The 13,645-nt window shown below is 46.9% G+C and overlaps 1 protein-coding gene across 6 annotated transcripts in view; it reads left to right on the forward strand.

Annotated features, from left to right (window-relative positions):
• The window catches only part of NFRKB (nuclear factor related to kappaB binding protein), a 42,108-nt gene that overhangs the window by 15,006 nt on the left and 13,457 nt on the right, over positions 1-13,645 (forward strand). For 4 of the 6 annotated variants that reach the window (XM_075122275.1, XM_048827554.2, XM_048827555.2 and 1 more), the window contains 13 exons: positions 561-626; positions 1,704-1,783; positions 1,883-1,926; positions 2,893-2,953; positions 4,091-4,265; positions 5,600-5,706; positions 6,205-6,328; positions 7,593-7,672; positions 8,509-8,729; positions 8,869-9,142; positions 9,440-9,661; positions 10,260-11,045; positions 13,336-13,442. In XM_075122275.1, coding sequence (XP_074978376.1) covers positions 561-626; positions 1,704-1,783; positions 1,883-1,926; positions 2,893-2,953; positions 4,091-4,265; positions 5,600-5,706; positions 6,205-6,328; positions 7,593-7,672; positions 8,509-8,729; positions 8,869-9,142; positions 9,440-9,661; positions 10,260-11,045; positions 13,336-13,442 — 2,347 coding nt within the window. The remainder of the gene's footprint in view (positions 1-560; positions 627-1,703; positions 1,784-1,882; positions 1,927-2,892; positions 2,954-4,090; positions 4,266-5,599; positions 5,707-6,204; positions 6,329-7,592; positions 7,673-8,508; positions 8,730-8,868; positions 9,143-9,439; positions 9,662-10,259; positions 11,046-13,335; positions 13,443-13,645) is intronic. The other 2 variants (XM_048827556.2, XM_048827558.2) reach the window with 1 other exon arrangement.

Raw genomic sequence — 13,645 nt, forward strand, 5'->3', positions numbered from 1 at the left:
GGAACTGAAGTTTTCTGATTATCCACAGAACAGGTACAACTTGGGTAGTGGCGGTGCAGGCTTCTTCCATTAAGACTCCAACGCTCGGGCACAAAGAGAGTTCAGTCTCCATCGCCCATTTGGTCCCTGGCTCCTTAGCTGAGGCTTCCAAAAGGGGAGCAGGTAGTATCATTTGTGAGGATAGTCTTTGCAATGTGGATTCTTCACTGGGAACTGGGCTGATGTTTCCCAAATTCATTTCATGTTGGCCAAAAAGCAGCCATCATATGGTCACTTCTGGTCCCTTTCATTCTGAACAGGATTCAAACTGGCAACCTATAAGTGAAAGGCTCGGTATTCTGTTCTGATCTATTGAGGTTTCCACTGCCACCCTGACCTCTAAATATGGAGTTGATGAAGGGTATTTTAGCAGATGTAGTGACTTAATCTGTTAGAGTGCTTTATTTTTCATCATGAGACTAACTGCAGCTTGAAAGACAGTAGTAAAAGTTTGCATGTGTGCCTTTGTAAGACATCCGTGGAACATGGGGCATGAAACGCCTTTGTCTTTTCCATTGCAGATGTTCCTTCCAGCTTTTCTCCCTTTGTTGAATTCAAGGAAAAAACTCAGCAGTGGAAATTGCTTGGTAGGTAACTTGTTTCATACCATGTTTTCTAAATAGTTAAGATCAGATGTTTTCTCCAGGTGTTTCCTTCCCAATTTGCTGCAGCTTGGAGAAATAAGAGCAGCTATTTCAGTAGTCGGCTACTCTCTCTACTGTTAGCTGCAGCAAGGTATCTGTACCCTGCAAGACTTACAAGAGGGAAGTCTTGTTTGTGCCATCAGTGAAGTCTCAATGATACACACGGGACAGCTATGTAGAGTAAGTGGCCAGAGGGGATGGAGCATCTTGCTTTGTGTTGCTGACCTTCACTTCCATCCTTCAAGCGTGACTAAAACATTTTTCATGTTTGCACTTCTATAGTGCCTTCCTCCCAAAGATCTCAACGTATTCTGTAGAAGTTAATTATGCTCCGCAGACCTCTGTGAGGCAGGTCTGTGTTGTTACACACAGTTTGGGGAACTGAGGCATAGCTTGATAGGTGCTTACCCAGGGTGTCAGTAAGTAAATGGCAGAGCCAGGAAAAGGGTCCAGATCTCTCTACTTCTAGTTCTGTGCTCTAGCCACCAGGCAAAACTTCCTGTCCTTAACCACAGTGATTCTTGCTCATATTCACAGGCTTAAACCGATTGTGAGCTTTGGACTCAGGAAGGTATTCCTGCACTCACTTCAGAATTTTGGCGTGGGAATTTTCTGCTCAGGGATTGGGGTACTGGGGTTCACTTTTCTGGAGTTCACTTGGAGCACTGAGTGAGGATCATCTGTCAGTATCAGATGCACTTATCCCACACAATCTTTCTTGCCATTGCTGAAGTTTGGGGAGTTGGATCTTGACTGTTGTCTTCCTTCCCTATACTGCTGTACCCACCTATGGGATACCTAGGGCTTCCTGAACAGTCTGTGTGTATTTAACTCTGGCATTATCATGGTATGTATGGAGAGTGACTTATCTGTAAGTGGAAGTTGCTCTGGAGCTGAATGAATGCAAAGTCGGGGGAGGTGGTGGGAACTGATCAGGATGTACAGGTAGGAGGGTGCTGGCTCCATAAAGAATAAAGAACTTCTGTGAACCATTTTTTCTTCTTGGACTTCTTGTACCAGGCTCTTCCCAAGACCACGAGAAGGAACTGGTAGCACTCTTCCAGCTCTGGTTGGAGACCAAAGACCAGACTTTTTTCAAGGTGAGGCAGTCTCTCCTTTCGTAGCACGGTTACCTGCGGGGTGGTAGCACAGGTACGAGCAGATACCACAGGCTGACATTTCTCTTTGTTTCTTGACAGGAAAATGAAGACAGCTCAGACGCCACCACACCGATTCCCCGGGTGTAAGTATTGGGCAGTGAGAGAGCCTGAAAGTCCGGGCCTGTGATGCCTACTAAAGCTGTGGGGTTCAGTCACCAGGCCTCTGGGCCTGAACCCCTGCTTCTGGAGCAGCCGTCACCACATACTATCCTTTCTTTTGGTAAAGCTTCTGTAAGGGCCACTTACTCAAGATCTTTTCTGATGACTCTACTAATGACATAAACAAACCTTTATCAGTAAGCCTTGCAGAGCCAGTACAGCACCAGGAGCATGAGCTGGATTCTGTGCTCCTTTGTGCATTTCTGACCATAGAATCTTCACTATGGACCACAGCTCGGTTTCCAGATCTCAGGTGTAGTTTGTTGTCCTGGCAAAATTCCTACTCTGGCAATTTAGTCTCTTCCTCCTTAAATTCCCCCTGCCATTTAAGTTAGATGGGGAATTCTTCTTTGCTTCCTGTCGTAGATTCTGTGTCGTCTGACTGTGCTTTGTTAGACAGACGCTACATTGCATTCTAGCCGTAGCAGCGTTTTGATGGTCCCTGTATTACAGACCATGTGCATTTCCGTAGCATCTTTTCCCTCTTTGTCTCGGAGCTCTTTGTATTTTAAGAAATCTACCTCGCAGGGAGGTTGTGAGCCATGTACAAATACTGTCGCGTAAATGGGGGTGCAGAGAGGTGAAGTGACCTTTTCCTCAGTCCAGATAGGATTTCACTGGCAGAGCTGGGGATAGGACCCAAGTCTCCTGACTCCCAGAATCTTGCTCTAGCCTTTAAATGATGCTGCTTTTCCATGGATACAATCTGGAGAATGCTTTGGGATCCTTAAAGATGAAAGGCTCTGTATTAATGTAGATTCATTCAGAATCTATTCCTCCTGTCCGAGACACATTTGCAGGTAGGCTGTGTGTGGCTAGTCCTGCTTGATATCCTTTGGACCTGCAGTTTGACTGCAGTCACTGAGGGCTGACACTAATCTTTGTTTCAGAAGGACTGACTACGTGGTCCGTCCCAGCACGGGGGAGGAGAAACGCGTTTTCCAGGAGCAGGTGAGGGGAGAATCCATTTTTGTTTCAACATGCATGTGCTTAAAAGTCAGCTGGCAAGTAGGATAATTTAGAACTGGAGTCAAATATCTTCTGCAAACCACTTGCAGTGAAAACGAGAACCATTGTAATAAATCTGTGCTGCCTTCACGCCTGCTGGCTTAAAGCATGTTTCATTGAGAATAGAGCCCAGCACTTTCAGTTCTACATACACTAGTGCTTCCCACGTGGGATAAAGGAGAGAATCTATTCAAATCAGTAATATTAAGGCTTGCATCCATGTTGCAGCTTCCTGCCTCTTGAGCATTACCTAATCAATACTCTTGAACAAGTGTGATTCTGTCCACCTGCAGGCCATGGATCATGGTTGCCCACACCAGGAAGTATTCAGTGTAGAAGATGTTGTTGGTTTCAGTGTATCTTACAGGCTGGCAGTCCATGTAAGGGCCCGTGAACGAGGAGAATTTCTCTTCACCTCTTCCATGTGTACGCTTCATATTTGTTTTGCTTTCAGCAGTGTGACCTGCATGCAGCAGGTCTATGAAAAGGGGTGGACTGAGTCCTTTGCTTTCCACTTGTGGTGTGGTGTGGTATATATTTACATGAGAATCCTCGCCACCTGGATGTACTAGGGTTTCTGACTCCATTCACTAAACAGGAAATAAACTAGTGGAATTCACCTTTCATGTTTGGAATCTCTAAATGATTTGACACTTGTGATAGTTGCTTAATTTCTGCCACACTTCACATTCCTCTTCCCCCCCGCCCCCTTGACTCTAACGGGTGGTTAGATTAGCCAATTCAAACACAATACATTTCATTTGTATTAAAAATAATCCTTTGTGTAAGAGATGTTATATTAAATTAGGACCCAAGGGCACCAGCTGGCAGATGCTTCAGGGAGAGGCTTGAAACCCACTATTGCACTTCATAGTGCATGGTATTGAATCACGGGAGCTATTCCTTTGTGACCTGACTGGTACTGCCTCACACCCTGAAGCATGATAGTCATTTCACTCAAGTTATAGTGCAGATGCTCTGCTCTCTAGATACATGGCTAATCGTCAAATGTGCTAAGACCTTTTCCTTCACCATATACCTCCTGCTGAGCTGTGTCCTCTCCCATCTCCCCACATCCAGGAGCGCTACCGTTACAGCCAGCCCCACAGGGCCTTCACCTTCCGCATGCATGGCTTTGAGTCAGTGGTTGGTCCCGTGAAGGGAGTGTTTGACAAGGAGACCTCGCTGAACAAAGCTCGGGAGCATTCTCTCCTGCGATCCGACAGGCCGGCATATGTCACCATCTTGTCTCTTGGTAAGGTGGCAGTGTCCTCTGCAATACAAGCTTTTTTAAAATCTTTCCTACCAACTTGCCTCACTCGGGGCTTTACACAGCGAAAACTTAGCAGGAGGAGGGGGGAATTGGGTGACCTATGCAAGGGTAAAAAAAAAAATTTCAAATGAGGAGCTGATAAGGAGCTGGAGAGATTCAGGGAGGCTGTTCCAGATGTCAGGAACAGCAGAAGTGAAGATTTTTATTTTTCTTTTCATTTGAGAGAGACAGAGGAAATGGGGAGGAAAGCAGAGAAGGAGAGATGAGGTCCTTGAGGCTGGTTGGAGCAAACCATGGAGAGTTTGGAAATCGGGAGAGGTATTTTGGGCTGGATCCTGATATAAAGAGACCCCAGGGGAATTGTTGGGCAGTGTGGAGTGAGAAGGTGGGTGTTGGCATTCTGCACATGCTGGATTCAGGCATTACAGAAGGGGGGCTGCAGTAGCCGAAGTGAGAGAAGTTGATGGAAAGATGTAGAGTGGAGGTGAATCCAGCTTCGTTCTAGAAAGCTGGCTCTTGTCTTATGCTCCCATGGATAACATTTTTGACAGTGTTTCTGTTCTGCATTTTTATGCCTCACGAAGAAAGGGATATGGATCCGTTACAGATCAGCCCTTAGTTTTGGAAAGAGCCTGTTAGGAACTATTAGCCATGGGGATTTAACTCATGCCTGAATGCACTATGGTACTGCCTCTTCACGACGCGGAGTGTTAAGTCTTCTGGCAGAAGGCCTGAAGGCTTAGTCCACAGTACAGGCAGAGATAGCCATGACTCAGAGCTGCCCCTTCCCTGTAACTACAGTTTAAAGAAAGTCTTTAGCAGTTGCAGGTTTCTATTGCTGAAACAACCTCTACTGATTTACAAGGGAAGTTTCAACCAGGCGCAAATGTTAGTGCAGAAGGTATTTTGCTTTAAACCATTATAGAAGAGTACATGCAGATTAGGTACAGCCCTTGGGCTCTGACCTAGTTGCCAGATTGGTCCTCTGTATTGCAAAGTTTGGATGCTGAAGTTGAGTGGCAGAGCCAGAATTTGCACCCCTGAGTTAGTCCCTCCAGCCCACAGGCCCCCAGGGGTTGAAGATGCTGCATATTGCACTGGAGCTGCCCTTGGCCATCTATGCCAGTCTCAGTATGGTGGATTCTGGGAAGGTATCCGTGGGAGGCTCTCCTCAGTCAAAGGAAAGAGCCCATGATGGGGAGCCTGTGAATGAGATGGAGAAACAAAACAGAAAAATATAAATTGAGGGGCTTGAAGACAGCTGCTTAGATTTGCAGCTGGAGCCCTGACTAAGCCTTGTTTTCCTGTCATCTCAGTTCGCGATGCTGCGGCCCGCCTTCCGAATGGAGAGGGTACACGTGCTGAAATCTGTGAGCTGCTTAAAGATTCCCAGTTCCTGGCTCCCGATGTCACCAGTGCCCAAGTAAGTTGGATGACAAAAGTCCATATAGGGATAGTTGCCATTTCTAAGCCCCGGAAACCACCATCCCCTCCTAAAAAATCCATTGAGGAAGATGGGCACTATTTGGTGACTGACGTAAGGCCCAGTACCTTGTGGCTCATGGAGGTGGAAATGGGAGCTGTATACATTTTATTGGGCTACTACAGCGCCCGCGCACCCTCTGAGCTTTCGATGGCCAAAATACAGCTAGCATGTCAAATGTGGCCCACAGAGTTCATACTGCTCTCATCTTTGCTACAGAGCTGAAAGTCTTTTGATATGGGTAGACAAACAGCAGCATAGGCTGGAACCTGTATTCTCCAAAGGCTGCACCTCCTTGTTCAAATGAGGTTCGCTAATAGTTGCTTCCTTTTTTATGCCAAATAGATTCAGCCTTTAAATTCCTGGCCATTTGCGAACATGACCATTGGTTGGGTAAAGTTTGGGCACGTTTAGCTTACTGAGAGTTCTGTTTTTCAGGTTAATACAGTTGTGAGCGGTGCCCTGGACCGGCTACACTATGAGAAAGATCCCTGTGTGAAATACGATATCGGACGCAAACTGTGGATATACCTGCACCGGGACAGGAGTGAAGAGGAGTTTGGTAGGTGCTTGCTGTAGGGAGCCATATAGCATTTGGAGTGGACTTGTTTGTGATACTTCAAAATCTCTAGATGAATATTTGCAAGGGTTAGTGTGAGGTTAAAAATGTCCTGGCTTATTAATACAGCAGTAGGGAAGCAGTGGCTCTGAAAATGATTTGTGGGTTGTGGTGGATAATCAGCTGAACATGAGCTTCCCAGTGTCATGCCCCGGCCAAAAGAGCTAATGGGATCCTGGGGTGCATAAACAGAGGAATCTCAAGTAGGAGCAGAGAGATTATTTTACCTCTGTATTGGTCACTGGTGTGACCACTTCTGGAATACTGTGGCCAGTTCTGGTATCTGCAATTCAAAAAGGATGTTGATGATTTGGAGAGGGTTCAAAGGAGAGCCATGAGAATGATTTAAGGGTTAGAAAATATGTCTGATAAGTCTCAAGAAGCTCAATCTATTTAACGTAACAAAGCAAAGGAATAAATATTTAATAATAGGCTCTTCTATCTAGCAAAGAAAGGTATAAGGCAAACCAACGGCTGATAGTTGAAGCTCGACAAATTCAGACTGGAAATATGGCACAGATTTTTGACAGTGGAATAATTGGAACATTTTACCCAGGGTCTTGGTGGATTCTCATCCCTGACAATTTTTAAATCAAAGATCAGATGTTTTTCTTAAAGATCGGCTCCAGGTATTATTTTGGGACCGTTCTATAGCCTGTGTTGTACAAGAGGTCAGACTAGTTGATCACCGTGATCCCTTCTGGCCTTGGAATCTATGAAATACCTCTTCTATTAGAAAATGCTAAAAATCTTATTTTCATCTTTCGTGCTGTTGCTCATCTTGTGTAATGAAATGAGTATAGTCTGTTTCACTTCCCTTTCTAGTCACTTTCTGGTCTTTGACACCACTCCATTTGCTGTTGAGCACTGATCAACAGAATAATATATTAAGTTGAAAGACTTGAATGTTTGCCCAGAAAAGGGATGATCCATGTGCAAGAAAAGTGTACAGGTGTACATACAGCTGTGGTAGATGCATGTGCAATTGTCTGTGTGTTTCTGTGCACATTTTTTTCACATGGATTTCCATAATTTTGGCCAAACTTTCAGGTCTTTCGGTCCGATTTTATTTTTTGTTGATTGGCAACTGACAGCTTTTGATGTGGTGTCTCTCAAGACGAATCTAAAGTTGGTGAATAGCCATTCAAGTATGCTATTTCAGCTTTTCTTTATCCGGGGATTGTCCCACAATTGTTCCTGTCTGCAGAACGGATTCACCAAGCTCAAGCTGCTGCAGCAAAGGCCAAGAAAGCCCTCCAGCAGAAACCGAAACCTCCAGCCAAGACAGTAAGTTGCTTTGTGCAAGTGTGTGGCACAAAGAATACAAGGGATAGGATGGCTTTGTGACACCGAACTTTTCAGTTTGAGGCTATTGGTTCAAATTCAGTTCTTGTTCATGGGGCTTCAAATCATTACCATCTGTTTGGAGTTACATTCACACTCACACAGAATGAATTGGTGAGTCTCAATCCAGTTCCCAGTGGACAATTGTCCATGCTACAAAATCCACATCCCAGTTGGCACTAATAGTCATCGGTGGTGGTGGTGGGCTCAGCAGAGAGGCCAATGAAATGGAATTATGCATCCTTCCCTAGGTTGAGGCTCATTGGCAGGATGGGGTGTGTGTGTGTGTGTGTGTAATGCTTGTCCTGCCATTACCCATGCTGTTCTTAAGCTATGGTTAAATAGAGGACTTCATTCTCTAGGGCTGTCAACCAGCATTTTTTTATTAGCACTAACTTAATTTTTGAGCAAAATAATTTCTAGTTAGCAAACTAGCCAGTTGGCAGTGGGAGACATGAGATTTTTAGGTCTGTCTGACATAGTGGAAATAGAAGACCTAAGAAATCTGCATACATCCACCACTACTGAAATGTAGTCATCCCTGAAAGCATCAGCAGCCAAACAGCTGCAGTCACCCTGTGCCACATTGGAAAGGGAGGAGAATCATTTGCCTCTAACCTCAAGGTTCTGCTTTTATTGAAGGTGCTTTAAGGGCTCATTTACGTCCGCACAAAGAAGCGTACCTCCATTTTTAAGGGCTCGCCCACAATATCCCTGTGCAATGAACTACTGCGCTTGTTTCCATAGGGACCCTCACTCCAGTTGCACTTTTGTTGCAGAAGTCGAGTAGCAAGGAGAGTTCAGTGAAAGTGTTCCCCAGCAGCACTTCAGAGCCAAGCCAGCTGAGCCTCAGTGACTCCAGTATGCCACCAACCCCTGTGACTCCAGTGACACCCACCACACCGGCATTGCCAGCGACACCCATTTCACCTCCTCCAGTCTCTGTGGTTAGCAAGACTGTTACAAGTGTTGGACCGGAGCCAGCTAAGCCAAGCCAAAGGTAATGCTTCCCCTGCATTCCTTTGTGTTCCAGTGTTAGCAGAGAACAAATTCAATGCATGAACTGTGGGCACTGTTGGTCTCTCTTGTTGTCTTTCTTTATAGCTTCATTAACGCACTGACTTTCCATTTCTCCATAGCGTTCTCTTGGTGTCCTCTCCTCCCATGCCCCAGCTTGGGACGCTGCTCTCCACAGGTCAGAGTGCACAGCCGCAGGCTGGGTCACAGCCGCCTCCAACCAGGGTGGTAAGCCATACTGCCTCCTCCTCAGGACTCCCGCAGGTCCGTGTGGTCACTGCGCAGTCCAGCCTCCCACCTGTGTCTCAGCAAACCCCAGTGGTAACGCAGCAGCAGCAACCTGCATCAGTGCCTCAGATCCGTGCGACAGCCACACAAACGAAAGTACCACCTCAGGTGAGAATAGCCATGTAGAAATGGTGAGCCAGCTCTCGACTACTTTTCACTCTGATAGATCCCATAGCACTCTGGAGATGATATATATGAATCACTCACCAGCTGCTAACAAGCCATCTCATCTGAGGAGGAACAGTTTTCAAGGAGGAACGTGATGAATGGAGGCATATGGGTCAGGGCAGGGAGAAGGGTCCCAGGTCTCTTGGACAGTGTGCCGGCGAGTGGCAGAAGGGCACAATGGGGAAGTGAATATCTTGCCCGTGACCATGCGTCTTTTGCTTTCACTTTTTACATTAGGCTGTTATGACCGTACCAGTGAAAGCCCAAACCAGCCCAGTGCAAGTGCAACGGCCAGGTGCCTCTGTGACAGGGCAGGCAGGTATCGCTGTGACAGCACTCTCTGCAGCATCCAGCCCCACTGCAAAGCCAGCAACCAGCTCTCCAGGCAGCTCTGCACCAACCTCCTCCTCTTCCACTACTGTCATCCAGAACGTAGCTGGCCAGAATATCCTTAAGCAGGTGAGAGGCACAAATGGGGAGCTGGACTGTGACTCACTCTATTTCTTTTAGCTTAACAGAGGGCTTAGGTATCCAGATATAAAAGGCTAGTGGAAAACTACAGCAAGTCCATTACCGCTGGAAGGTTTTGTTGCCTGTGCAGGTTCAAGCAGTTGAAGGCTTGCTGTATTTGGACCATGTTTTCAAATTCCAGTGTATGCACTTGGTCACACTGCAAGTGTAGATGTGGGGTGTGCGTGTGTGGAACATGCAGACGCCAAATGGACGTTTTTGACCCCTTTGGTAACCAGACGGATAGGCTTGGATGTTTCTTCCTGAGCTTGACTGAAAGGGAACTAGTATCTATCGTCCCTCAATCTCTTGTATGGCATGTGAGGGGAGGAAAGAGGTGCCAGCTAATGAGTCTTCGACACCATTTCCAGCAGCTCTCTAGAACCTTTGTTGGAGAATTGGTTCGGTTCTGATGGGGGAAGAGGTAAAAAGAGCAGCATCTGCTGAGTAATATCCGCCTGTTGGGAAGTTTTGTTTGTGTCTGGCTGCGTCTCGGGCCATTTCCTCACTGGATATAACAGGATTGTACCTCTTTTTGGTTTTCCAGGTGGCTATTACCGGGCAACTTGGCATGAAGACCCAGGCTGGAAGCGGCATCCCACTCACAGCTGCTAACTTCCGGATCCAAGGCAAGGATGTGCTGCGCCTGCCTCCCTCTTCCATCACCACGGATGCCAAGGGCCAGACGGTGCTGCGCATCACCCCGGACATGATGGCCACCCTTGCCAAGTCCCAAGTCACCACAGTCAAATTGACTCAGGACCTCTTCACAGCAGCCGCCGGGAGCAGCACTAGTGGGAAGGGCATCTCTGCAACCTTGCATGTGACGTCCAATCCTGTCCAGTCTGCTGATTCCCCAGCCAAGACTAGTACAGTCACTTCTGCTTCTCCCAGCCCTGCTGGGACCACGGTGGTTAAAGTGACACCTGACTTAAAGACTGCGGAGTCGACCAGTTCAGCTTTCAGACTGATGCCCGCCCTGGGCATGACTGTGGCGGATCAGAAGGGCAAAACCGTGACTACAGTGGCATCCACTGAGGCTAAGCCAGCTGCCACCATAAGAATTGTGCAAGGACTGGGGGTTATGCCGCCGAAAGCAGGGCAGACTATTACTATGGCCACTCATACCAAGCAAGTGCCCTCTTCCTCTTCAGTGAGCATACCTGGCACAGTTCATACCTCAGCTGTTTCTTTACCGACCATGAGTGCTGCGGTGTCCAAGGCAGTTGCTGTGGCCTCCGGGGCAGCTGGCACTCCAATAACCATAGGAACAGGAGCCACTGCTGTGCGGCAGGTACCAGTGAGCACCACAGTCGTAGCCACATCCCAGGCAGTAAGTAGCTCATGCTGTCCCTTGCGGTTGGGGTGAGAGGGGATAGTCTCATTCCCTCTTTCTGCTGAAACCTCCCAGATCCCTCTTAATTAGGGCACTAGCTGAACTTCAAGCATAGAGCATTTAAGGACTAACCCACTCATAAGAGTTACACAGTGACTGCTAAGAAGCATTGTGCCAGGAAGTGGGATGGCTTCTGGCCACTAGGAGGCAGATTCCGTTAGGTCATTTGCCCCCGCTGCTGGTTCCCAACCCTCCCCTCAGGCCAGGAGCCTGCACGTTAGAATTGGGTGAGAAGCAGGAAGGCGCCCTCGTTTAAGTGTGTGGGTTATGGAGTAAGATTTAGAGGGGTGGGAGGGGTCTTGCCCGTCCCAGTCCCATACCAGTGATCAGAAGTTTGGCAGAGCTCCTGCGTCAAGGAGAGTGGCGACGGGGAGGGAGATGGGAGCTGAATTTACTTTCCTCCTCCCATTTCAACAAAGAACTGATTTAAAGATAGGGTCTCACAGGTCTACCCTACCTGGAAGCTCAACTGTAGAAAAGTGGATACAAGTTTATAAAGCGTGCCAGTCATCAGTAACCAATGTTGATGGGAAAAGGTACAAAAGGGAGTTAAGAGACTAAGGATGAATCTGCTAAACTAGTTCTAATGATAACCCATCTCTGGCTGCAGTTTATAGTCGCTTTTTTTCCCACCCAACCCTGTCCCAGATAGGCCTCCTTAGTCTGGACAAAATCCAGAGCCAAGGTGGGCTGCAGGGAGAAGACTTGATGCTGATTTTTCCAAACTGTCAGCACATTATTCCAACTTGATTCTCAGCCCCAGCAAAATATCCTCACCAAGATGGCAAGCAAGGCCCCATGTACTCTGCAAGCTGGGTGGAAATTATGTGGCAAGATCCCTGGATTCTGCAGTCCACCAGGGCAGCAGGCTGGAGATGCTGTGTCAGCTTTGGATAAACTGAAAAATTTGAAGTTTTCACTGAAATCAATATGAAAAGGAATAATCGAGTCACTGCAGTTTTCCGTTCTGTTTAATTTAATATTCAATTCAGTATTATTTTATGCTGCCCGACAAAGCTGATTTTTTAATATGCTAAAGAATTTTATATAAAAGTTGCATAACTATTATTGAAGCTGTTGCAGAAGCTGAAGGTTGGGAAGCGGGGTAAGGTAGGGTACGGATGGGGTTGTAGGCATCAGAGGCAGTATGAGAGGCAGTCAGTGTGACAGTCCCTGTTACCTGGATGTTAAAATGATCAGCAGTGAAATAATAAGTAGATTTGACAATAACATTTCCACCTTTTAAATTCAACATCAATACTTTACTGAGGTGAATGGGGGCAGTTTGGTGCTCTCAGATCCCATTGCTCAGGCTCTCAGCAGACTCCGGCAGACATAACTCCATTGGTGTATTCTTGGTTCATGTTTGGAAAGCTTTCTTTGCAACCAGAAAGGCTAGAAACCATTTTTTGTTGCTAAGCATCAGAGGAGTCGCCGTGTTAGTCTGGATCTGTAAAAGCGGCAGAGTCCTGTGGCACCCTTATAGACTAACAGACCTATTGGAGCATGAGCTTTTGTGGGTGAATCCCCACTTCGTCGGATGCATTTTTTGTTGTTTTTTTTTTTTAATGGGGGCTTATAGTATAAAAGGTGATTGTGCAACTAATACCATGGCTGCAGAACCTTGAAATATGCTTGGTCTTGGCTAAAAGCTGCCTTCAAAACGCTGGTGGAGAGGGTCTTCCTTCTCATGTTACGGTAAGTTTTCTCTGTGACAAGTTTGTCCCTACTGCAGTAGTGGCCTAAAATCCTCTATCTTGTCACTTAGCCACACAAGCCTCTTTTGCGCCTAATAAGATTCTCTGGAACATGTACCTCCTGGAATGGCGTCCGCTTTGGAATTTCATGAGGTGCTGCCTATGTGGAGCTGGGAGTTCAGGAAAAGTTGACGCCAGCCCTTTTTGAGTTGTAATGCCCAAAGATAAGCACCTGAAACAATATCTCCATAAAGGCAGCTAAATAAGTGGTCTGATGACAACTTTAGGCTCCCAAAAGTTAACCAAACAACCCTTCCCTGAGAAATGCTGCTGTGGAGACACAGGGGTGAGCAAGCTGTTGGGTGGGGAGGGTAGGGTGCATTTTAAAAAGCCAGAAACGAGAGACAGATTTCATTAGCAAAGCTGAGAACTGCTGTCGCTTTCTACACCAGGACTGCAAGTGGCACCTGTATGTTGCCAGGCTCTTCACTGAACTCCCAATATTGTCTAATATTCTTCCACTTCCCTAGGGTAAACTGCCAGCTCGAATCACGGTGCCGCTGTCAGTGATCAGCCAGCCGGTGAAAGGCAAGAATGTGGTGACAGCCCCCATCATCAAAGGCAACCTCGGGGCCAAGTGAGTCATGTGCAACCTTCCAGTGAGCAGCATCTCCGTTTGTTGGATCTCTCCGTCTCGCATAGAGAGCAGTTGGGTTCATGGAGATCTAGAAATAGAGGCTGGACGTGCCACAATCACAGGAAATCTGAGGGGATATGCCCATCTTGCATGATCTGAACACGATTCCTGCTCAGTGCTCCAGAGGAAGGCACTTCCAGATA

This window comes from Caretta caretta, chromosome 22 (genome assembly GCF_965140235.1).
Source record: "Caretta caretta isolate rCarCar2 chromosome 22, rCarCar1.hap1, whole genome shotgun sequence".
Lineage (NCBI taxonomy): Eukaryota > Metazoa > Chordata > Testudines > Cheloniidae > Caretta > Caretta caretta.